The sequence below is a fragment of the Macaca mulatta genome, chromosome 17, assembly GCF_049350105.2.
Source record: "Macaca mulatta isolate MMU2019108-1 chromosome 17, T2T-MMU8v2.0, whole genome shotgun sequence".
In the NCBI taxonomy this organism is placed as follows: Eukaryota; Metazoa; Chordata; class Mammalia; order Primates; family Cercopithecidae; genus Macaca; species Macaca mulatta.
In genome coordinates this window covers 22,384,252-22,409,753 of record NC_133422.1, presented here as the reverse complement: position 1 = coordinate 22,409,753, position 25,502 = coordinate 22,384,252, and the positions used below count along the sequence as shown (strand labels likewise).

General features: G+C 41.0%; 1 protein-coding gene across 3 annotated transcripts in view; it reads right to left on the bottom strand.

Annotated features, from left to right (window-relative positions):
- Nucleotides 1-25,502, bottom strand: part of DNAJC15 (DnaJ heat shock protein family (Hsp40) member C15) — an 87,655-nt gene that overhangs the window by 42,541 nt on the left and 19,612 nt on the right. For all 3 annotated transcript variants that reach the window (XM_001092902.5, XM_077974443.1, XM_077974442.1), the window contains exon 2: nt 935-986. In XM_001092902.5, coding sequence (XP_001092902.3) covers nt 935-986 — 52 coding nt within the window. The remainder of the gene's footprint in view (nt 1-934; nt 987-25,502) is intronic.

The following is a 25,502-nucleotide window of genomic DNA, read 5'->3' as shown; positions in this document are numbered from 1 at the left end:
TATATAACTGAGACGTAAGACCCTGATGACAAAAACACGAACAGAATCTGAACCACTGATCGAGATTTCAAAGTTCTGATTGTTGAAGTGTTTCATCACTTCCAAGATAAAAGATTAAAATGGTGTTTTAAATGATAGTTATGAGAAATTAAATACCATACAAAACAAGACCCTCTTATTTCTCATTTTTCTATTAGATCTTACTAAACTCCATATAGCTACAATGGAATGCAGCTTTGCCTAAAAGATCCAATTAACAAGATCAAACCGATAGAACTTACAAACACAAATGCTAGAACAAAAAAGTAAATCTTTAACAATAAGGACATATTTGCAAATTAATATTTAGGAAATAGCTATGTAATTTAAAACTATGGTAAGTTAATGACAGACTCAGCAAATCCACTTTAGATCTTCAGAACTATTCTTTCCAAAAAGGTAATTTTAGCAGTGAAAAAAATTCTCCTGGATTTATCAAGGTAATTATATCAAAATGTTGAGAGACAAATTAATAAACTATATGGAACAACTATGCTCATGAGAAAGAACTGACAGCTTAAAATGTATAAACCTATCTGCAATAAAAAATAAATATGGGAGAATAAAGGAACTCCATGCCACTTACATTGCACAATATTAAAATTTCTTTTTATAGTATACTATACCTCAAACTGAAAAAAAAAGCTAGGAAGATAAACTATTATTGGAGCTAGTTTTCCGGGCTCTTGTATCACTAATTTTCTTCCCCATAAAGTTTATCTAGATTTTGCTACAATGACAAATGTTCAGTAACTACAAATGGTGGAAAGAGTGAGAATGTATTATGTCTGAAAAACAAAACCTCAGAATACTAAGGGTCTACTCAATGAATCACTGTAGACACTATTTGGAAATATGTCTCATGCAATTTATTGGTATATATTCTTTATCTTACCTGCAAATGCAAGAGCCGCAACACCCAGTCCTACAGCTATCAAACTTCTTACCTATGGAAGAAAAAATGAGTATTACTTATGATGTAACATGCTGGGTTTTAAAAGTAAATCATTTTTAATAATGAGAATAATTACGTTACAATACTATATTTTCTTTAAGCTCTACTGTGAAGACCAGGACTTTAAAAAATGTCTATGGGATTATATCTGCTGCTCACTATATCAGCTAATTCTCAGTGAACCGAAATGATTCTAGATTTTCATTTAATTTCCATATATTTGAATCCATTCTAACCGAGAGCTTTTATATTACCTATTGCTAAAATTTTTTCTATAGACGATTTTGAAGTGGGTTTGATATATTTATCTTCTATAAAGATAAAAAGCACCTATTTCCTTCTCCATATTTTACATTTGCAATGTTCAACAGCATTTGCTATATTTAAAAATTTCATGAAATCTTATATCAATGTTTAGGAAAGAAGTCAAGCTTCCAAACTTAACAAAAATGATAAAAAATTTAATGTCTACCCTTCTAGACCAGTGTAAAAATTTTCAAGTAAGGGCCCAAAATTCAGAATGTCAGATATAAGCTAATTCTGATGAGAATTTATTTTAAATTGGCTATATACCCATATTATTCTGAGCTTTTCTCCTTAAACATCTCAGGAAACTATTAGTGTCACAATAACAAAAGATTTGTGTGGCAAAGATCAATGGTAATCCTCAATATCTATTCTCTTTTTTTCAATAGGATCAGGAATTCCTGTTTTTAGCTAGATACATTTTTCCAAGCCTCCTTTAGACTTAGGTATGGCTATGCTAACTAAGCATTGGCTCATAAGATATAACCAGAGTAGTGTATGCAACTTCTGAGAAGTCCTACAGAGGGGTAGGGAGATGTCCTTCTCCTTTTCCATTTCTCCTTCCTGCTGGCTGGAATGCATACATTATTGCTGGAGCAGCCCTCTTGAATAAAGTAGGAAGAACAATGAGATGGAAAGACATTGGTTCCAGATGGAGCTGCCTTCCCACCCCTGAATTGCCTCTATTTATTAATACATGGGATAAAAATAAAAGTTCTATCTTCCTAAGCCACTATATTTTGGGGTTTTAGGCACTTGGAGCCAAAACAAATTCTAATGGATACAAAATTAAGCAGTGAAACCACAGGAACATTTTTGTCTGATAAGGATTTGAGAGGCAAATTCTGAAGAGTCGGCAGAGACTTTAAAAACACTAGCATAATCTCCCTAGGGAACAGAATGAATATACTTCTTCATTGGTGCAGACACAGTAAGATGGAGGCTGAGACTAAAGGGAGGCTAAAACCAAAAAGCCATTCAGCCATTGGCCTTCAAGTTCTGTAAGGAAATATACACCGAGTCATAGGAAATCAAAGTCCCAACCTTCAAGGAATGACTTTATAATGAGAAACATCAGGTTACCAAGGGCAGCCTCATGAAGGTGATCTAACTTTAATATGCAAAAACTCTGAGAAATCTAGAGCCAGAGGACAAGATGAAGGACTTTCCTCTAGGCTTCTCTCCCCATCAGTTCCAACTTTAAGTCACACCTTTTCACCAGGCAATGACATCAAGGCCATTTCAGTAATAGAAGATTCATTCCCTGGCAGGGGAGTGAAAGCCTAGAGCTACCTACCAGAGAGGCAAACGATCTTTAGGGTTCCTTTCTGGTTGTCTAGTCTGCCTGAAACAGGTTATTCCTGAACAGAAGATGTATTGATTTAAAGAAAATGTTCTGCTGAGGCATATTTTTGTCATTTTCTAGGGTTTCCCTGGTGTTATATATTTTGAGCTTTCTGGTCTTAGTCCAATCAAACTATTCAACTATTTCATATGTGAATTATATCTTCTTCCCTTACAATTTTGTTTATTCTTTCATCTCACTAGAAACACTCATCTTTGCCTACCCAAATCCTACCTGCTCTTAATACCTCAGCTTGAATCTGAAACACATGACACAAGTCATCTGCAACACACAGCTAACGGCACATATTCAAATATACATATAGGATACCTCCAAATTAATAATAAAAAGACAACCAAATAGAAAATGGGCAAAAGACTAAAAGTCAGTGATTTCACAAAACACACACACAAAACTAAATGGCTAAAAATATGAAAAGGTGCTCAATTTCAAGAGTAACCAGAGAATACTAACAACAGAATGATATAGAAATATTAATATCAGAATCTAAAGATCTGTAGCCTTTGTGGAACTTGTTTTGTACAATGATGCATCCCAAGGGCACAGAAACAGTATTGACACCTCACAGGGTTATGTGAGGATAAAATATATGTAAAAGATTTAGCACAGTGACCTGGGACATGTCAAACAAACCGTAAATGTGAACTGCTTTTAATATTACCAATAAAAGCTGGGCACAGTGGCTCATGCCTGTAATCCCAACACTTTGGGAGGCCAAGGAGGGCAGATCACCTGAAGTCAGAATTTCAAGACCAGCCTTGCCAACATGGTGAAACCCCCATCTCTATTAAAAATACAAAAAAAATTAGCTGGGCATGGGAGCATGTGCCTGTAATCCCAGCTACTCAGGAGGCTGAGGCATGAGAATCACTTGAACCTGGGAGGTGGAGGTTGCAGTTAGCTGAGATTGTGCCACTATACTCCAGCCTGGGCGATAGAGTCAGACTCTCAAAAAATAAAGGCTGGGCATGGTGGCTCATGCCTGTAATCCCAGCACTTTGGGAAGTAGGTGGATTACCTGAGGTCAAGTAGGTGGATTACCTGAGGTCAGGAGTTCGCGACCAGCCTGGCCAATATGGTGAAACCCCGTACCTACTAAAAATATGAAATTAGCCGGGCATGGTGGTAGGCTCCTGTAATTCCAGCTACTCAGGAGGCTTAGGCATGAGAATGTCTTGAACCTGGGAGGTGGAGGTTGCAGTGGGCTGAGATCATGCCTCTGCACTCCAGCCAGGGGGATAGAGCAAGACTCTGTCTAAAAAAAAAAAAAATTTTTAAGTTCAATAAAAATGACTACTATTTAATGAGTATTATAACAGAAGTTCAAAGTTCTATAACGCTTAAATACGTAAAAGTAAGAGAAGATTCAGAAAAGTGTTTTTGAGGTAGCCTCTGGAAAACTAACTGGGCTTTCCTAGGTTAACTACCCCAGTTTTCCACATTTTGAAAAACGCACATTTGAAATATATAAAGTCTCAGGCCGGGCGCGGTGGCTCACGCCTGTAATCCTGGCACTTTGGGAGGTCGGGATGGGCGGATCACCTGAGGTTGGTAGCTCGAGACCAGCCTGACCAACACGGAGAAACCCCATCTCTACTAAAACTACAAAATTAGCTGGGTGTGGTGGCACATGCCTGTAATCCCAGCTACTCAGGTGGCTGAGGCAGGAGAATCACTTGAACCCAGGGGGCGGAGGTTGCAGTGAGCCAAGATTGCACCATTGCACTCCAGCCTGGGCATCAAGAGCAAAACTCGGGGGGAAAAAAAAAATGGAAGAAAGAAAAATATAAAGTATTAAAAAGCTGAGTTATTTTAATATCAAATTTTTATAGATTAATTTTTGCAACTTTTTACTATTTCAACTATTCAAAAGATGAAATAGTTGCCTCCAAAATTTCAAAGAGATTTTTATTTCAAGGATTAAAGTTTTGTATGTAAGAAAACATTAAACCATCAGGCATTTGCTTGTTTTCCACTTTAAGAATATGTAAGGCTGGGCCGGGCGCAGTGGCTCAAGCCTGTAATCCCAGCACTTTGGGAGGCTGAGACGGGTGGATCACAAGGTCAGGAGATCGAGACCATCCTGGCTAACACAGTGAAACCCCGTCTCTACTAAAAAATACAAAAAACTAGCCGGGCGAGCTGGCGGGCACCTGTGGTCCCAGCTACTCGGGAGGCTGAGGCAGGAGAATGGCGTGAACCCGGGAGGCGGAGCTTGCAGTGAGCTGAGATCAGGCCACTGCACTCCAGCCTGGGCGACAGAGCGAGACTCCGTCTCAAAAAAAAAAAAAAAAAAAAAAAAGAATATGTAAGGCTAAATTATGATTAACAATAAAAATTCAATTTAATCCAACAAATAAGTATTGAGCACTCTGTTGATTATTTCCATTTTTCTCCCGCCAGATCCATTTTCAAGTTTTATCTGCCTTGCTCTGCATCTCTGCCTCACCTCATTTCTAGGGATTCACTTGCCATTTAGCTTCTGGTTTCACCAGTGAGAGGAAGTTTCAGCAGAAAAAGGGTAGAAGGAAAGAGAAATAATGGCATAATTTATTCCCCATTTCTTCCCTGCCTTGCTTCTTGTTTGGCCACAGCTTCTGTTAGGAAGGCTCCTCTTTCATGCCTAGAAGTCGTACTGAGTTCTACCCTTGCCCTGTCGCCTGGATGGATAACAGTTTCCAAGTGTTGCTAGTTCCTAAGTGATTCATCATCCTTTCTTGGTTATTTTAAACATGGTCACACCTCTGCAAATAGTCCCTTCAATAAACTATCTTCCAAAAAAAAAAAAAAATTCCACCTATTACTACCAGGATCCTCACTGATAAAAATCATCACTACATACCAGTCACTGTATCGCATGTGAGAGATGGGGCATGTGAAAGGACACAAAGATAGATGTGTACCCGCCCCCCACCCGCTACACCCTTGTTCTGCTCTCTAATCTTTGCACGTACCAGAGGTTTCGTAAGTTCTGTAAGTACATGTTTCTCTTTCTGAGGCCAGGTCACAAGGAATGTTTAAGTAAGATAGCCAGGTCACAAGGTGTGTTTAAGCAAGATAGCCATAAACTGGTCGTGCAACCTGATGCAATATAATTAACTGCCTTTGTGTAAAACTGCTCTTCCGCCTCAAGGGTTGTACTGAAATATCAGAAATGGCGGGAACCAATCATAGTTTGCCAAATCGCTTTGTTCAAACTCCAGCCAATCATACCTCTAATTTGTATAATGATTCTATGCCTACTTTCCTTAGACTATATAACATTGTTCGGAGCTCAGTAGGGGAGCTCTCCTGCCCGTCTCGTTTCACGAGCAAGTGAGAGCTCCAGGTTCGAACCTGTAATAAAGATCCTTGCTGCTTAGCTTTGACTCTGGACTCTGGTGGTCTTCTTCGGGGAATAAACGGTCTGGGCATAACACATGAAACAGGGTAAACTTGGCCCAAGGGTCTATATCAAATGAGTCCTACATAGAAACTTGAACATGATAGGCAGGCTAATCTCCTAAATCTCTATACTAACCTCCTACAGATCTTGCTTTTTATTCTTATTACAACATTAATTGTACTCAGTTAGATGAGTTCTGTCTTGACATTAAGGGAGGAGACCACTCCTCATATTGTCTTATGCCCAATTTCTGCCTCCAAAGAAAGAAGAAGTAAAAACTAAAAGGCAGAAATGAAATTCACAGGCAGACAGCCCGGCGCCATGCCCTAGGCCTGGTAGTTAAAGATCGCCCTGGGCCTGGTAGTTAAAGATAGACCCCTGACCTAATTGGTTCTGTTATCTACAGATTACAGACATTGTATAGGAATGCACAGTGAAAATCCCTATCTTGTTTTGTTCCGATCTAATGGGAGCATGCAGCCCCCAGTCACGTACCCCCTGCTTGCTCAATCAATCACGACCCTCTCACGTGCACCCCCTTAGAGTTGTGAGCCCTTAAAAGGGACAGGAACTGCTCACTCGGGGAGCTCGGCTCTTGAGACTGAAGTCTTGACGATGCCCCCGGCCGAATAAACCCCTTCCTTCTGTAACTTGGTGTCTGAGGAATTTTGTCTGCCACTCGTCCTGCTACAACATAGTTTGAATATTTGTCCACACTCCCATCTCCTGTGGAGATGTAATGAGGTGGGGCTTGGCAGGAGCTGTTTGGATCATGGGGGCAAATTCAGTGGTGGAGGTAGGGCTTGACAGGAGATGTCTGGATCATGGGGGCAAATCCCTCATGAATGGCTTGTGCCATTCCCTTGGTGATAAGTGAGCTCTCGCTCTGAATACAAATGAGATTTGGTCATTGAAAACTACGTGGCACCTCCCACCACACTCTCCCTCTCTTGATACTGCTTTTGCCATTTGAAATGCCTGCTCCCACTTCACATTATCTTGCACCGCCATGCTGTTATATGGGCTGAAAGGGGTTTCCTCACTATGCAAGGGTCCTTCATCATTAATGCCTCTAATAAAAACCCCTCTCAAAGCCGCCTTACTTCCAAAGGAAGCTGGAGTCATTCACTGCAAAGGCCATCAAAAGACATTAGATCCCATTGCTCAGGACAATGCTTATGCTGATAAGGTAACTAAAGCAGCAGCTAGAGTTCCAACTTGCATCCCTCACGGCAGCTTTTCTCCTTCTTATCTGGCCACTCCCACCCACTCCCCCACTGAAACTTCCACCAATCAATCTCTTCCCACACAAGGCAAATGGTTCTTGGACCAAGGAAAATATTCCCTTCCAGCCTCACTGGCCCATTCTATTCTGTCGTCATTTCATAACCTCTTCCACGTAGGTTAGAAGCCGCTAGCCCGCCTCTTAGAACCTCTCATTTCCTTTCCATTGTGGAAATCAATCCTCAAGGAAATCACTTCTCAGTGTTCCATCTGCTATTCTACTACTCCTCAGGAATTTCTCAGGCCCCCTCCCCTCCCTACACATCAAGCTGGGGGTTTTGCCCCCATCCAGGACTGGCAAATTGACTTTACTCACATGCCTTTATTTAGTCAGGAAACTAAAATACCTCTTGGTCTGGGTAGACACTTTCACTAGGTGGGTAGAGGCCTTTCCCACGGGGTCTGAGAAGGCCACTGCGGACATAATTCCTCAGTCTGACCTTCACACTTCTATATAGTCCAGTAACAGACCGGCCTTTATAAGTCAAATCACCCAAACAGTTTCTCAGGCTCTTGGTATTTAATGGCTCCTGGTTTTACCTCAAATTGCCACCCTTAAGTCTCTCTAAGTGGATAGAAGACCTTCAGTGACAAAGTACAGTCCAATACTTTCACCCTGATGAAGTCCTATTCTTTACTTTTATACTTACTCTTATTCTGGTTCCCGTTCTTATGCCACCCTCTACCTCTCCCCAGTCATCTCCACCACACTATCAATCTCACTCTCCTAGCCGTTTCTAATCCTTCTTTAACAAATAGTTGCTGGCTTTGCATTTCTCTTTCCTCCAAAATCACCGAGGCCTCGACTTACTCACTGGACTCTGTTTATTTTTAATTGAAGACTGTTGTTTTTACCTAAATCAATCTGGCTTGGTATATGACAACATAAAAAAACTCAAAGATAGAGCCAAAAACTCTCCAACCAATCAAGCAATAACATTGAACCCCCTTGGACACTCTCTAATTGGACATCCTGGGTACTCCCAATTCTTAGTCCTTTAATACTTATTTTTCTCCTTCTTTTATTCGGACCTTGTGTCTTTCATTTAGTTTCTCAATTCATACAAAACCACATCCAGGCCATCACCAATAATACTATACGACAAACGCTCCTTCTAACAACCCCACAATATCACCCCTTACCCCAAAATCTTTCTTCAGTTGAATCTTTCCCACTGTAGGTTCCCAGGCTGCCCCTAACCCCACTGAAAGCAGCTCTGAGAAACATCGCGCATTATCTCTCCATACCACCCCTAAAATTTTTCGCGGCTCCAACACTTCACTACTTTGTAGTGAAGAGGAATGTCAGACCTCTGAGCCCAAGCTAAGCCATCATATCCCCTGTGCCCTGCATGTACATCCAGATGGCCTAAAGCAACTGAAGATCCACAAAAGAAGTGAAAATAGCCTTAACTGATGGCATTCCACCATTGTGATTTGTTTCTGCCCCACCCTAACTGATCGATGTACTTTGTAATCTCCCCCACCTTTAAGAAGGTTCTTTGTAATTCTCCCCAACCTTGAGAATGTACTTTGTGGGATCCACCCCCTGCCCGCAAAACATTGCTCCTAACTCCACCACCTATCCCAAAATCTATAACTAATGATAATCCACCCTCTGCTGACTCTTTTCGGACTCAGCCCGCCTCCACCCAGGTGAAATAAACAGCCTTGTTGCTCACACAAAGACTGTTTGGTGGTCTCCTCACACGAATACTCAGAAAAACACAAATATATCACAAAAATCTGTATACAATGAGGGGATTCTGTGGGTTTTCTGCAAGTCTTTCAACTCACAAGCTCCAACATAAGAATCTTTCTTTAAAAAGAAACAAATCCTGGGTACGGTGGCTCCCGCCTATAATCCCAGGCCAAGGTGGGCAGATCACCTGAGGCCGGGAGTTCAGGAGCCTGACCCTACTAAAAATACAAAACTAGCCGGGCGTGTTGGCACATGCCTGTTGTTAGGCAGGAACCTAGACCCAACATAGTGGCGTTACCCGGTGTAGCAGGCCCTTTGTTCGAGACTTCCCTTCCTCTTTGAACACACCCGCAGACTTGCCTACGTCTGGGCAACCACACTCCCCCATGACCTGCAGCTCACTTGCATTCCACAAGTTCGTAAACAGCAGTTTCGGTTAACAGTTTCCAAAGACCCCTTCCTCATGACCCTTACTCCTGCTCTAGTAGTTTCAAGACCCCCCCAGGCCCTGTTTGCACAACCAGCTTCCCTACCTCTCGGGCTATAAAAAGCCCCTACCCTCCCCTCCCTCAGTGTGACTTCCTCGGCCCACGCCTTTGGACCAAGGAACCTCACCCGCAAGCCCTAATAAAAGGCTATTCTCACTGCCATTTGCCTTGTGTCTTTGTTCCCGGGCTCCAGCCGAACACCTGTAATCCCAGCTACTCAGGAGGTTGAGACAGGAGAATTGCTTGAACCCGGGAAGTGGTGAGCCAAGATCGCACCGTTGCACTCCAGCCTGGGGAACAAGAGCAAAACTCCGTCTCCAGAAAAAAAGAAATATAAATATATGAGCTCACTGAAGTCAGAGAGGATCTCTCATTCAATTTTCGACTCCTAGAGCACATCAGAAGACCTGTCACATATATTTCACTTTTCATTCAATAATATAACAAAAAACTTAACTTTTAAATAATAAAAAATAGACTACTTGTAAAGACTTACTTTACAGAAAGAAAAAGGCCTTGTAACCTTTAAAAACAACAAAAAGAGAAAAAAATGGTGGAGGAGGCTGGACTAACTTCCAGCTCCCACTCAGACGCACAGAAACAGCATGTGGAGACTCACATCATGAACTTTTGCTCCAAGAACTACTCCAGAAACATACCAGGAAAACCAAAAGAATTCACAGACCCTTTGAAAGCAGCAGCTTTCCATTGCAAACTCCATGAGACAGCAGAAAAACTGTTAAGTGCCCAAAGTGTGAGAGGAGGAAAGTCTGCCTCTGAACATGCATCCTCACTTAAAATCCCAGAAACAGTACGATTTAACCTTACCTACAGCTGAAATGAATCTGGAGTGCTGAGCAAAAAATAAAAGTAGAAGCAACAGCAGGAACCGCCCTATAAGCACTCCAGGTCCCCAGGGAAGCCATTTCTGACTTTATCTCACAGGGGTCCTTCGGAAGGGCTGCCATTGGAACTAGGGAAGGACCACAGGTAGAAGGAAACTTCCAGGTGAACTTTGTAATAATTTCAATTGCGCGTGAATTTTCCTGGGAAGAATCGAGGAAGGGGTGGGAGAGGGTCAAACAGAAAGTGCACATATGAACACAGAAGATGCAGCACGCAGGGAGCCTGAGTGTGAGGCTCATAGCCTGGGGCATGTTCCCAGAGCTGAGAACCACACCCCCATGCCCCACAGTGGCCACAGCAAGCCCTGCCGAAGGACAATCTAAGCTCAGACAAGCCTCACCCTTCCCCAACCTGGTGATCCTTCTCAACACACTGCTGCCAGCCCCCACCACAAACTCACCATGCAGCCAAAAACAAAGGACATAATCTCTTGGGAGTTCTATGTCCCCACCCATCAGCTGAAAAAACCAAATACTTATCCAGGTGACCTTAGGGCAAGCTTGTATCCTCCCATACTGCCACAGCTGATTCTCTCTTGAAAGCTACCTACTGGCTAGACACCAACTAACTCAAGCCATTATAGCAACTCATAAAAGAACAGCTAATTCCACCGCCTGTAACATCCTGGCTAACCAGAGGTCCTGAGTCTGTCCACGTAACAACTGCACTGCTAGTACATCCAGTATTCAAGAAAACCAGTTCAGTAAAGAAAACTACAAAGAGTCCACTTCACTGCTATGCTACCTCCACTGGAGCAGGTGCTGGTATCTACAGCTGAGAGACTCGAACACAGATCACATCACAAGACTCTTTGCAGACACTCCCCAGTACTAGCCCAGAGCCCAGTAGCTCTGCTGGGTGGCTAGACCCAGAAGAGCAGTAACAACCACTGCCGTCTGGCTCTCAGGAAGCCCAATCCTTAGAGGAAGGGGGAGTGCACCACATCAAAGGATCACCCCCTGGTACAAAGGATCTGAACAGCAGCCTTTGAGCCCCAGATCTTTCCTCCGACATAGTCTACCCAAACGAAAAAGAACCAGAAAAACAATTCTGGTAATATGACAAAGCAAGGTTCTTTAACATCCCCAAAAGACCACACTAGCTCACCAGCAATGGATCCAAACCAAGAAGAAAGCTCTAAATTGTCAGATAAAGAATTCAGAAGGTCGATTATTATGTTACTCAAAGAGGCACCAAAGAAAAGTGAAAACCAACTTAAAGAAATTTAAATATAATACAGGATACGGATTAAAAATCTCCAGAGACATAGATACCATAAAGAAAAAACAACCACAACTTCTGGAAATGAAAGACATACTTATGAAATAAAAAATACACTGGAAAGTTACAACAACAAAATCAAGTAGAACAAGTAGAACAAGAGCAAGACTCCTTCTCAAAAAAAAAATTAAAAAACAAGTCTCAATAAATTTAAGAAAATCAAAATTGTATCAAGTACTCTCTCAGACCACAGTGGAATAAAACTGAAGATCAACTCCAAAAAGAACCCTCAAAACCATGCAAATACATAGAAATTAAATAACCTGCTCCTGAATGACGTTTGGGTCAACAATGAAATCAAGATGAAAAATAAAAAATTCTTTGAATTGAATGACATTAGTGACACAACCTATCAAAACCTCTGGGATAAAACAAAAGCAGTGCTAAGAGGAAAGTTCATAACATTAAATCAAAATGTATGTAATACATCAAAAATTCTGAAAGAGCACAATAGACAATGTAAAGTCACACCTCAAGGAAAAAGAGAAACAGGAACAAACCAAACTCAAACCCAGCAAGAGAAAAGAAAGAAGGATCAGAGAATAACTAAAGGAAACTGAAACAACAGCAACAACAACAACAAAAGTGAAACAAAAGTGGTTTGGTTCTTTGAAAAGATAAGTAAAATGGGTAGACCCTCAGATTAACCAAGAAAAGAAGAGAGAAGAAGATCCAAATAAGCTCAATTAGAAATGAAATGGGAGATATTGAAGCAGCCTCATTGTCTGGGGTAAATACCAAGGTTCTTGGTCGAATGGTCAGGGAGATAGAGGTTGTGGACACACACTACACACACAGACGAGTTTGGAGCGGGAGTTTAGTAGGCAAAAAGAAAGAACAGCTTTCCCTTGCCGAGAGGGATCCTGAGCGGGTTGCTAAGTTGTAGTAAAAATGTGAGGGTTTTTGGCCGGGCGCGGTGGCTCAAGCCTGTAATCCCAGCACTTTGGGAGGCCGAGACGGGTGGATCACGAGGTCAGGAGATCGAGACCATCCTGGATAACACGGTGAAACCCCGTCTCTACTAAGAAATACAAAAAACTAGCCGGGCGAGGTGGCGGGCGCCTGTAGTCCCAGCTACTCGGGAGGCAGAGGCCGGAGAATGGCGTGAACCCGGGAGGCGGAGCTTGCAGTGAGCTGAGATCCGGCCACTGCACTCCAGCCGGGGCTACAGAGCGAGACTCCGTCTCAAAAAAAAAAAAAAAAAAAAAAAAAAAGTGAGGGTTTTTATAAATGGACTAGTGAGGAGTGGGTTAGTGGCGAGTGGCGGGTGGCGGGTGGCGCGTGGCGCGTGGCGGGTGGCGTGGGTGGTGCCAGTAAGGAGGGGATGTTTTATCCTCCTAGAGCCTGATGATTTAGTTGGGACCAGGTGTGTTATCTGTATAGCGCAGAGTTTTATCGTTTTTTTTTTTAATCAGCTCTCACTTCATTCCTGGATCACATGGGCAGACTTAATATGTGATGCTTTCTTTTGCTTATCTGGGAGGGAGAGTTTCTGTGTCTGTTCCCAGACATCTTCTTGCAGGTGCAGGCATCCCCCCAGCCCCCCCAAACGCTCCCCCACAACCCCCCCACCTCTCTCCACACCCGCCTCCCCAAGTCCACTTTTAGCTTCTCTATCTTGGTGTCCTAAAGGGAAAGGAATGTGCTTATTAAGGCCCACTGTTTTTACTGGGGCCCATTGTATGACTGAAGTTTGGTAATTACCCAGGAGACTCCCCACCCTCCTTCTGTGCTCCAGTGGTTTATCTGTGATTTACAGCCTGATCTTTCAGGCTGCTTGTTGTTAAAGGAGAAGTTATTTCTTTCAACTGCATGAGGTTAGAAGGGAGCTATTTCTGAGCTGTTTTATGTTAGAAGGAAAGTTTTCTGCTGGGGACTCCCTTCTCCCTGTCTATCCAAATACTTTATTTCTATTTCCTATAACAATATTACAACCAATACCACAGAAATAAAAAGATCATTCAAGAGTACTATGAACACCTTTACCTGCACAAACTAGAAAACCTAGAGGAGATGGATAAATTCCAGGAAATATACAACCCTCCAAGATTAAACAAGGTAGAACTAGAAACTCAGAACATACCAATAACAAGAAGTGAGACTGAAATGGTAATCAAAAAAATTGTCAACAACAACAAAAAAGTCCAGGACCAGATGGATTTACAGCTGAATTCTGTCAGACATACAGAGGACTGGTACCAATCCTGTTGAAAATATTCCAAAAAATAAACAGGGAATCCTCCCTAAATCATTCTATGAAGCCAGTTATCTCCCTAATACCAAACCCAGGAAAGGACATAAACAACAACAAAAAGAACACCTATAGACCAAAATCCCTGATGAACATGATGCAAAAAACCTCAGCAAAATACTAACCAAACCCAATAGCATATCAATAGATATGATTAAGTAGGTTTCATACCAAGGGATGCAGAGATAGTTTACACACACGAGTGAATAAATGTGATATACTAAACGGAATTGGAAACAAAAATCACCTGATATCTCAACAGGCACAGAAAAAGCATTTGACAAAATCCAGTATCCCATTATGATTAAAACTCTCGGCAAAATCAGGACAGAAGGAACATACCTTAGGGTAATAAAAGAAAAACCCACAGCTAACATAATACTGAATGGGGAGAAGTTGAAAGCATTCCTATTCAACATAGTCCTGGAAGTCCTAGCCAGAGCAATCAGACAAACAGGGAAATAAAGGGCATCCAAATCGGTAAAGGAGGTCAACTGTCACTATTTGCTGAAGATATGACTGTATACTAGGAAACCCTAAAGACTCCTTCAAACATCTCCTAGAATTGATAAATGAATTCAGCAAAGTTTCAGGATACAAAATTAATGTACACAAATCAGTAGCTCTGCTACACACCAACAGCAACCAAGCTGAGACTCAAATCAAGAACTCAACCCCTTTTACAATAGCTGCAAAGAAAAAACAAACAAACAAAAAATACATAGGAATATACCTAACCAAGGAGATAAAAGACCTCTACAAGGAAAACTAACATACAAAAGACTGCTGAAAGAAATCACAGACACCACAAATGGAAACACATCACATGCCCATGGATGGATAGAATCGATATTGTGAAAATGACTGTACTGCCAAAAGCAATCTACAAACTCAATGCAATTCCCATCAAAATACAAGCATCATTCTTCACAGAGCTAGAAAAAACAATCCTAAAATTCATACAGCACCAAAAAAAGAGCCCACATAGCCAAAGTAAGACTAAGGAAAAAGAACAAATCTGGAGGTATCACGTTACCCGACTTCAGACTATACTATAAGGCCATAGTCACCAAAATAGCATGGTACTGGTATAAAAACAGTCATATAGGCCAATAGAACAGAATAGAGAACCCAGAAATAAAGCCAATTACTTACAGTCAACTGATCTTCCACAAAGCAAACAAAAACATAAAGTGGGGAAAGGACACCCTATTCAACAAATGGTGCTGGGATAACTGGCCAGCCCATGTGGAAGAATGAAACTGGATCCTCATCTCTTTCCTTATACAAAAATCAAGTCAAGATGGATAAATCTAAGACCTAAAAGCCTAAAAATTACAGAAGATAACATCAGAAAAACCCTTCTAAACATTGGTTTAGGCAAAGATTTCATTAAACAACCTGCTCCTGAATGATCAAAAAGCCAAAAGCAAATGCAACAAAAACTAATACAAATAGATGGGAACTAATTAAACTAAAAAGCTGCTGCACAGCAAAAGAAATAATCAGAATAAACAACCCACAGAGTAGGGGAAAATCTGCAAACTATGTATCCAACACAGGACTAATATACACAATCTACAAGAAACTCAAACCAATCAGCAAGGAAAAAACAATACCACAAAAAAGTATGCTAATGGTGGGGCACGGTGTCTCATGCCTGTAATCCAGCACTTTGGGAGACCAAGGCAGGTGGATCACCTGAGGTCAGGAGTTCGACACCAGCCTGGCCAACATGGTGAAACCCTGTCTCTACTAAAATATAAAAATTAGCCAGGTGTAGTGGCAGGCACCTGTAATCCAGCTACTTGGGAGGTTGAGGCAGGAGAATCGCTTGAACCCAGGAGGGGGAGGTTGTAGTAAGCTGAGGTCACTCCACTCCAGCCTGGGCAACAAGAGTGAGACTCAGTCTCAAAAAAAAAAAAAAGGTAATGCTAAAGACATGAATAGACAATTCTCAAAAGAAGATATACAAATGGCCAAAAAACATGAAAAAATGCTCAACATCAGTAATTATCAGGGAAATGCAAATCAAAACCATAATGCCATACCACCTCACTCCTGCAAGAATGGCCATAATTTAAAAATCAAAAAATAGGCCAGGCATCGTGGCTCACGCCTGTAATCCTAGCACTTTGGGAGGCCGAGGCAGGCGGATCACAAGGTCAGGAGACCATCCTGGCCAATATGGTGAAACCCTGTCTCTACTGAAAATACAAAAATTAGCTGGCTGTGGTGGAGTATGCCTGTAATCCCAGTTACTCAGGAGGCTGAGGCAGGAGAACCAAGCAGTCAGAGGTTGCAGTGAGCCGAGATCACGCCACTGCACTCCGGCCTGGGCAACAGAGTGAAACTCTGTCTCAAAAAAAAAAAAAAAAAAAAAAAAAGATGTTGGTGTGGATATGGTGAAAGGGAACACTTTTACACTGCTGGTAGGAACGTAAACTAGTACAACCACTATGAAAAACAGTACAAAGATTCCTTAAATAACTAAAATTAGAACTACTGTTTGATCCAGCAATCCCACTCTTGGGTTTTCATCCAGAGGGAAGTAAGCATATGAAAAAGATACTGCACATGCATGTTTATAGCAGCACAATTCACAACTGCAAAAATACGGAACCAGCCCAAATGCTCATCAGTCAGAGAGTAGATAAAGAAAATGTATACACACACACACACCGTGAAGTACTACTCAGCCACAAAAATGAACAAATAATGGCATTTGTAGCAACCTGGATGGAGTTGGAGACCATTATTCTAAATGAAGTAACTCAGGAACGGAAAACCAAATATTGTATGTTCTCATTTACAACTAGGAGCTAAGATATGAGGACACAAGGCATAAGAATTGATGTAACAGGCCGGGCGCGGTGGCTCAAGCCTGTAATCCCAGCACTTTGGGAGGCCGAGACGGGCGGATCACGAGGTCAGGAGATCGAGACCATCCTGGCTAACACGGTGAAACCCCGTCTCTACTAAAAAACACAAAAAACTAGCCGGGCGCGGTGGCGGGCGCCTGTAGTCCCAGCTACTCGGGAGGCTGAGGCAGGAGAATGGCGTGAACCCGGGAGGCGGAGCTTGCAGTGAGCTGAGATCCGGCCATTGCACTCCAGCCTGGGCGGCAGAGCGAGACTCCGTCTCAAAAAAAAAAAAAGAATTGATGCAACAGATTCTGGAGACTCGTGGAGCAGATAAGGGCTGGGAGTGAGGGATAAAAGACTACACGCTGGGTACAGTGTTCAGGTGATGAGTACACTAAAATCTAAGATGTCATCACTAAAGAACTTATCCATGTAACCAAACACCACCTGTTCCCCCAAAACTTATTGAAATAAAAAATAAAATAAAATAGCTGGGCACAGTGGCTCACGCCTGTAATCCCAGCACCCTGGGAGGCTGAGGTGGGTGGATCGCCTGAGTCAGGAGTTCGAGATCAGCCTGGCTAACATGGTGATACCCCATCTCTTATACTAAAAATAAAAAAATTAGCTGAGCATGGTGGCAGGAGCCTGTAATCCCAGCTACTCGGGAGGCTAAGACAGGAGAATCGCTTGAACCTGGGAGGCGGAGGTTGCAGTGGGCTGAGATCTCGCCATTGCACTCCAGCCTGGGCAACAAGAGTAACATCCCCTTAGTCTCAAAATATAAATAAAATAAAATAAAAATAAAATAGCAAGAAATAAAAACAATAAAAATAAACCCACATTAGGTAGATCACTAGAGCAAAAAAAGGATGTTCAGTAAATAACCAAAATTGTGCAATCAAATCTTACTTATCTACACTAAAACGATAAAATACAGCACAGCTAATCAAAAACCCATTTATTTACTGGAATTAAAATTTCTTATTCAATTTCAAATCAAGGCTGAAAAAAAATTTTTAAATCTTAAAAATTCTCTATTGAAAGGTTTAATCTAAATTACTTTTCTTTGTATTTTAATTTGATATTAAAATAAAACTTTTTGAGCATGAACAATTGATAGTAAACAAACAAAAAACATATTTAGAAGTTGAAATCGACTTGAAATTCTTTTTTAAATCATGTATCCTATACAATCAGATTTTGCAATCTGAAACAAGAATAAAAGTCTTCACTTTGGGAGGCTGAGATGGGAGAACTGATTTAGCCCAGGAGTTTGAGACCAGCCTGGGCAACACAAGAAGACCCTGTCTCTGCCAAAAAAAAAAAAAAAAAAAAAACTTAATTGGGTGTGGTGGGGTGTGCCTGTAGTCCTGGACACTTGGGAGCCTGAAGTGGAAGGATTGCTTGAGCCCAGGGTATTGAGGCCGGAGTGAGCTGTGATTATGCCACTGTACTTCAGCTTGGTGACAGTGAGACCCTGTCTCAAAAAAACTAAAAAAATTTTTCAAATTTTAAAGGAAAGAATAAAAGTCCTTATAAAGTTTCCTGTGGAAATAGTAAAACTGTTAGATCTACAAACAATTAAAACTGGCTGGGCACAGTGGCTCACACCTATAATCCCAGCACTTTGGGAGGCTGAGGCAGGTGGATCACCTGAGGTCAGGAGTTCAAGACCAGCCTGGCCAACATGACAAAAACCCTGTCTACTAAAAAAAAAAATACAAAAGATTAGCCAGGTGTGTTGGCAGGTGCCTGTAGTCCCAGCTACTCAAAACACTGAGGCAGGAGAATTGCTTGAACCTGGGAAGCGGAGGTTGCCGTGTGCCGGTATCATGCCATTGCACTCCAGTCTGGGCCACAAAGCAAGACTCTGTCTCAAATAAAATAAACAAACAAACAAAACTTTAATTGGCCCAGAATAATATGAATTGTTTCCTAGAAAAAAGTTTATCTACTACCTAACATTTTTTTATTCACTAAAAAGCCATTGGGAGGCCGGGCGCGGTGGCTCAAGCCTGTAATCCCAGCACTTTGGGAGGCCGAGACGGGCGGATCACAAGGTCAGGAGATCGAGACCATCCTGGCTAACATGGTGAAACCCCGTCTCTACTAAAAATACAAAAAACTAGCCGGGCGAGGTGGCGGGCGCCTGTAGTCCCAGCTACTCGGGAGGCTGAGGCAGGAGAATGGCGTGAACCCGGGAGGCGGAGCTTGCAGTGAGCTGAGATCCAGCCACTGCACTCCAGCCTGGGCGACAGAGCGAGACTCCGTCTCAAAAATAAAAAATAAAAAAATAAAAAAATAAAAAGCCATTGGTATCTCTTTTCAGACACAGAATTCGTGAGTTGTAAAACAGTAACAATTCTCCTCAAACTTCCACATATGTGGATGACTCAAACAGGAAAAAGAAACTAGTTTCCAATGTAGAAAACAGTAGTATAAGAGAAAAGGAGTCAATCTGTGTGAGTAAGTAACTCACACAGAACTCCTGACCATAACTTTCTTTGGTTTTAATTTTTAAAAATAAAATAACATCGAAAACACACTGGGTTTTTTGAATAACCTATGGTTTACTTGGCATAACTGTGTAAATAGCAGATAATTCAATTAACGTGTTCTCTATTTTACTATTGTTGGAAAAAAAATAGCATGCTTTCACCACTATGCTATTTCTCATTTACTAAACTTCAGTATCATACCCTTGGGCTAAGAGGATCTGTGTTTTGTTTCTTTCATATGCACAACACCATATCTGATCCAGTTGTAAACATGGAGATGTACTTCAATTTTTATTCTGAATGTTTTTTAAACAATGATGCTTTAAAACTAAACTGCCAGTAACAGAATGAGAAAAAATGACATTGAAAAGACAATATAATAGTAAAATGGTGAATCAGGCATAGTGTTAGTACCACAACTACACTCATTTTCTACCAACTAGGCAATAACCAGGTTAAATGTCAAAAACTGTTGACGTGATCAGACAAACATAATAGTACATCTGTGAATTCTGCAGAAACAGAAAAATGTTGCTGTTTCTTTGACTTAGGAAAAATTGGGATATGAAAATAAAAGAAATCAGGAAGTACGATGTTAAAAAGTTAAGTATATTCCTGTACCCTAGTATAGGCTAAAACTGCCTTAAGTGTCACACATATGTAGCAGTGGATGATGAATGTGGATGCCATGAGGCATGTTTTTTTTTTTAATTATTAAAAAAAAAAAATCACAAGGCTGCCTTGGGCAAGTTTTACTTTTGAAACATTTTCTTTGAAGATTCAGACGTTTATGGCTTTAAAAAGTAGCTAACATTTTCTAGGCCTACAGAAAATCTAAACAAATTACTGGATATATTTTTGTTGTTGTTACACAAAATTAGGGTAGCACATACTTCTACTTATAGAACAAGCAGATCTTTCCATAAATACACGCACATATATACTTAAAAATGAAATCAGTTACAAACGCCACCAAAAAAATTCTTTTACAACTGGTCCAGCATAATGTTTGGGAACGGTGGTCTCTATGTAAGAAAAACCAAAAACTTAACATTCTACTTAAGTCAAATTTAGAAATTTAGTTTTAACAATCTTGTCATGGTCACTATGGGGGAAAAAATGATATATATTCAAAAATCAAATTTATGTGATATGGGACAAGGGTATTCAAGTTTTTTGGTTTTTGTTTGAGACAGAATTTTGCTCTTGCTGCCCAGGCTGGAGTGCAGTGATATAATGTCGGCTCACCACAACCTCTGCCTCCAGGTTTCAAGCAATTCTCCTGCCTCAGCCTCCCCAGTAGCTGGGATTACAGGCATGAGCCACCATGCCTGGATAACTTTTTTTTTTTTTTTTAGTAGAAATGAGGTTTCTCCATGTTGGTCATGCTGGTCTCAAACTCCCGACCTCAGGTGATCCACCTGCCTTGGCCTCCTAAAGTGCTGGGATAACAGGTGTGAGCCACTGTACCCGGCCTAAGTTTTTAAAATTTATGACTTTAGAGTACACTTGTCAAAAATTACAAAAAGCATAGCTTTCATTGCATTCTCTGTGACGATATACAATGCATGAATATTTTGGATTTAAAAACTTTCAGGCATATGCATAATGGCACTGCAGAAAGCAACAGATGGCAAATTGTCAGCGAAATCATTGATTGGTTTCAAAATGGTGGCAGAGTTACCACAGAGAATCCTCATCCTAGACTGCTAGGTCTAGCTAAAGAAAAATCTTATGTTCTCACTAAATAGCATCATTACACAATTACAGTTTCTGATGCCTGCTGGCCCTTCAAGCCTACTCTGTACCATCATCTTCCTCATCATTAATTAGTACCATTTCCCATTCCTCATGGCTCTTACTAAAGTTTTACTTTCTACATAAGCCTTCAAGTTTTTCATCCATGCAGCAAGCATGAGCCCCTTACACTTTCTACTACTTCGCACCTGAATGCTATGTAAGGGGCTGCTATGGAAAGTCCATGGGCTTCAAGTTAATCAGGCCTGGGCTCCAATTCCAACTCAACATTCTGCGATCCTAAACTATTCTCTCTGGGCCCATTTCCTCTTCTATAAAATTAAGATACAAATACCTGTATCATAATATGCTCATAATGATTCAAACAAGGTCATGAAAAAATGACCAGCACCTATGTGAACGTCACAGATATTCCATGCTGGTCCTTTTTTCGTTCTCATATTATTTACTCTTACTCCTTCTGTTCCTCTCTGCTTTACTCCTCCTGGGAAATCTTACTCAGCAATCAACTTCAAGCTCATCTTCTCAATAAAGCTTTCTTCACTCACCTCTCACCCAAACAAAACTCTTCAGTACTCCATAGTACTCAGCAGATCTTTCTACTGTAATATATATTACATTAGTACTCGTTTACCTATTTCAAATCCCTTCCAACATGTAGGCTTCTGGAGGTAGGGACTGTGTTTTATTTCTTTGGACTTCCAAAATCTAGCAAAGCATCGTTTTCTAAAAGTTTGTATAAGGACATGATCTTAAGAAGCTTTCCCACTGTTAGGGGCAGGTCTTTGTTCTTAGCGCTCCCAATATGGGGCAGGCCACTCCCAAGACGGGAGCCTTTTGTTCTCTGACCTGGGGTTCTTAGCCTCAAGGATTCCAAGGAATGGAACCTTGAGCCATGCGGTGAGTGTTAACAGCTCTATTAGAAGCTGTGAGTGAGGGAAGAGAACCGTGGAACCCAGCAACCAGTGTTCAGCTCGATTAGGACAAACCCAGGCACTTAGCCTGCAGGAACAAAGGAGAGTCTATAGCCCGATCAGGTGCGGCAACGGGCACCTCGCAGGATCAGAAACGCAGCGGACATCCTGCCAGATCTGGAGGGGTGGAAGTCAGCCGCAGGTCTGCGAGGGCAGCAAACAGTAGTGGTGGACGGCAAGCGAAATTTCAGCTCACACTATAACAAACACGGACCAGAAGAGTATGCAGCTGCAAGATTTAATAGAATGAAAACAGCTTCCATACAATGGGAGGGGACCCAAAGGGGGTTGCCCACTCCCTGTTTGAATGCCTGGGTTTATATCCCCATCATTGTCCCTCCCCCTGTGCTCTCAGGTGATACATGATTTGACTATTTCTTTACCTCCTGCTTTTAGCTTAATTTGTATTTAGTGAGTATTTTACTACCTGATTGGTTGGGTGTTAGCTGAGTTACAAGCCCCGTGTTTAAGATAGGTACGGTCACCTTCCCCAGCTAGGCTTAGTCCGCCTAGGAAATCCAGCTAGTCCTGTCTCTCGCCACCACTCAGATGCCTCTTGTAGCTCATATATGTGTACTATACTGGTGACTGAAATTATGTTTTGAAATGGGAAAATATAATGGACAATGCTAGTTAAACTTAATTAAGCATCTAACATATGGTCATGCTTCAAAATATCCTGGACAGGTAAATATATCCAAAAGTCTCATGGAAGACAAAGAAGATAACGTTAAGTTAGGACCTTATGTCTGGTAAATTTCCTTAAAAAAAAAAAAAAAAAAAAAAAAAGAAGATAATCCACAGGTTATGTGGAAAACATGAAAGAATAACTAATTTGTTAAACAAACATTAAGGAAAATAAACTTCCAATAAAAAGGTTAGGTAATTTAGCAAACAGGCTTGAAGGTTATTTCCCATCTCTGATGGCTCATTAATTAATTCAATAAATTACTCAGTGAGTATTTACTATGTGCCAGTCATGATTTTAAGCCCTAGGGATATATCAGACAAAATCCCTATCCTCGTAAAGGCACATTTCAGCAAGAGAGACAGACAACAAACAATATTAACAAGAAAAATATATAATTATTTTACGCGGTGATATGTGCTATGGAGAAAAATTAAGCAGGTAAAGAAGTAGGTGTGTGTTTGCATGGTGACAGCAACAAATTTAAAGTGAGTAGGGCAAGCTTCACTGAAAAAAATGACTTTTGGAAAAAAATTAAAGCAAGTAAAAGGATTCCTTAGATTTCGGACTAGCAATGGGAACAAGTTTAAAGGCCCTAAAGCACGGCTATGCCCAGTGTGCCTGACGAATAGCCAGAAGGCCAGTGTGCATACAGCAGGAAGAAAAAGTAGAAAAAATAGGCAACGAGGTCGAACAGGTCACAAGGGGAGCAAATCATGCTGGGCCTTATAGAGTCAACATAAAGACTAGCTTTTCTCTGAGTGATACATCATTGTTTTAAGCAGAGGCCTAAGATCATTTCAATTACAATTCTAAGGAGCATTCTATTTGTCATGTGGAGAACAGACTGTAGAGGATGAAAAGCAGAGGCATGGGGATGAGTTGTAAGTCTATTAAAATAATCCATGAAAGAGATAGTGGTCACTTGGGCTAGAGTGATTAATGATGGAAATGAGGAAAGTGGTGAGATACTAGCTAGAGTTTGGAGGTAAGGTCAATAGGATTTGCTGAGAGACTGGATATGGAGTCAAAGTTACCGTCTTGAACAAATAAAAGAAAAAGAGTCAAAGTTATTGTCTTGAACAGCTAAAAGAATGACACTAACTGCCTTTTGCTGCCAGGACTGAGAGAGGTCTGTGGCAGAGAAAGGGGATGTCATGAACTCTCTTTTGGACTTACTTTCTAAAAATACGCCATGACGAGTATGATAAAGCCTAAGCGAAGCAGTATGAGAATTCCTAACACCTAGGGGGTAAATGGGGAGGTCTCATCTACTAATGGAAAAGAAGAATGAGCCGGTTTTGAAAACATTCATTCTTTGTTATCCTGCAGTGAGTTAATAATTCTCAAGGGTTAATCACAAGCAAATCACTTTCTGCTGAACTCAGTGTTTTATGCTTACTATTAGGTTCAATTTCCACAAAGAAAACTCTTGGAATTTAAACAACAGCAAGTGAAAAGGAGGAAAAAAGAGAGGAAACAAGAAAGACTGCTGGTAAATCAATCTAATTTGGGTAAGAGAGGTATTACACATGCACATTAGAATAAGGAGGGGAGGAGAATTTACATTCAAGAAAAAGTGTCAGACACGATAAAATGACAATAACAAGAGAATTTTAAAAATTGTCCTGCCCTAAAATCTTCAAGTCAATATAAATTTCACAGACTTTCATATCTAAATTGAATTAATCTACATTAATATACCCTACACTTACCATTATTGTTCCATAGACAAAAAGCAAGTACATTTGAACTTCTCCCAAAACATGAATTCCCATGAAAGCTTTACCTTAAGCAAAAAAGAAAGGCAAAGCTAAATACATTTCTATTTGCTGTTTTTAAGTTGCTTAATTTCTCTTAAACCACAAGCAAACATTAGTATCTATAGCAAGACTAATGAGTAAATAAAAGAGCAAAACAACAAAACAAAATCAAAAGCCAAACATGTTAAGAAACAAAACTCTTAGGCTTACCCCAAATGAATGTTACTCCACTCCCCAGTATAATTAACAAAAAACTCCTCAAACTTCAATCTTCACTATAGATAGAATAATCTCTTTCACACTGTCAGAAAAGGTCTAGAATAAGTAAATAAATAATAAAAAGAATGATCTTTTAAGTACTGTTTTGCATTTACTCAAAATAACGGTGTGAATCATGGCTCTACTTTCTCATAAGAAACTTTTGAGGTCGGGCATGGCAGCTCACGCCTGTAATCTCAGCACTTTGGGAGGTCAAGGCAGGTGGATCAACTGAGGTCAGGAGTTCGAGACCAGTCTGGCCAACATGGTGAAACCCCGTCTCTACTAAAAATACAAAAATTAGCTGGGAGTGGTGGCACATGCCCACCACTGGGCACATGCCCGCTACTGGGGAGGCTGAGGTGGAAGAATCGCTTGAACACGGGACGCAGAGGTTGCAGTGAGCCAAGATTGTACCACTGGACTCCAGCTTGGGCGACAGAGCAACACTCCCTTTCAAAAAATAAAAATAAAAAAATATAAAAAGCAACTTTTTTTGTTCACATTAAACCAAAATGTGATTAAATGTGACTGGTCAGAAAATCTTGCCCCCGTCATCAACCATGTCCTTCCTGACAGCCTGGAGAGCACCTGGAGCCCCTGAACTCATCACAGGCTTGCCAAACCAGGTTGCATATTTGGCTTTAAGTTCTTGAACCCAGGTACATGGTGACAGTTAATTTTATGTGTCAACCTGGCTACACTATGCTTACCCCGTCAGTCAAACACTGAC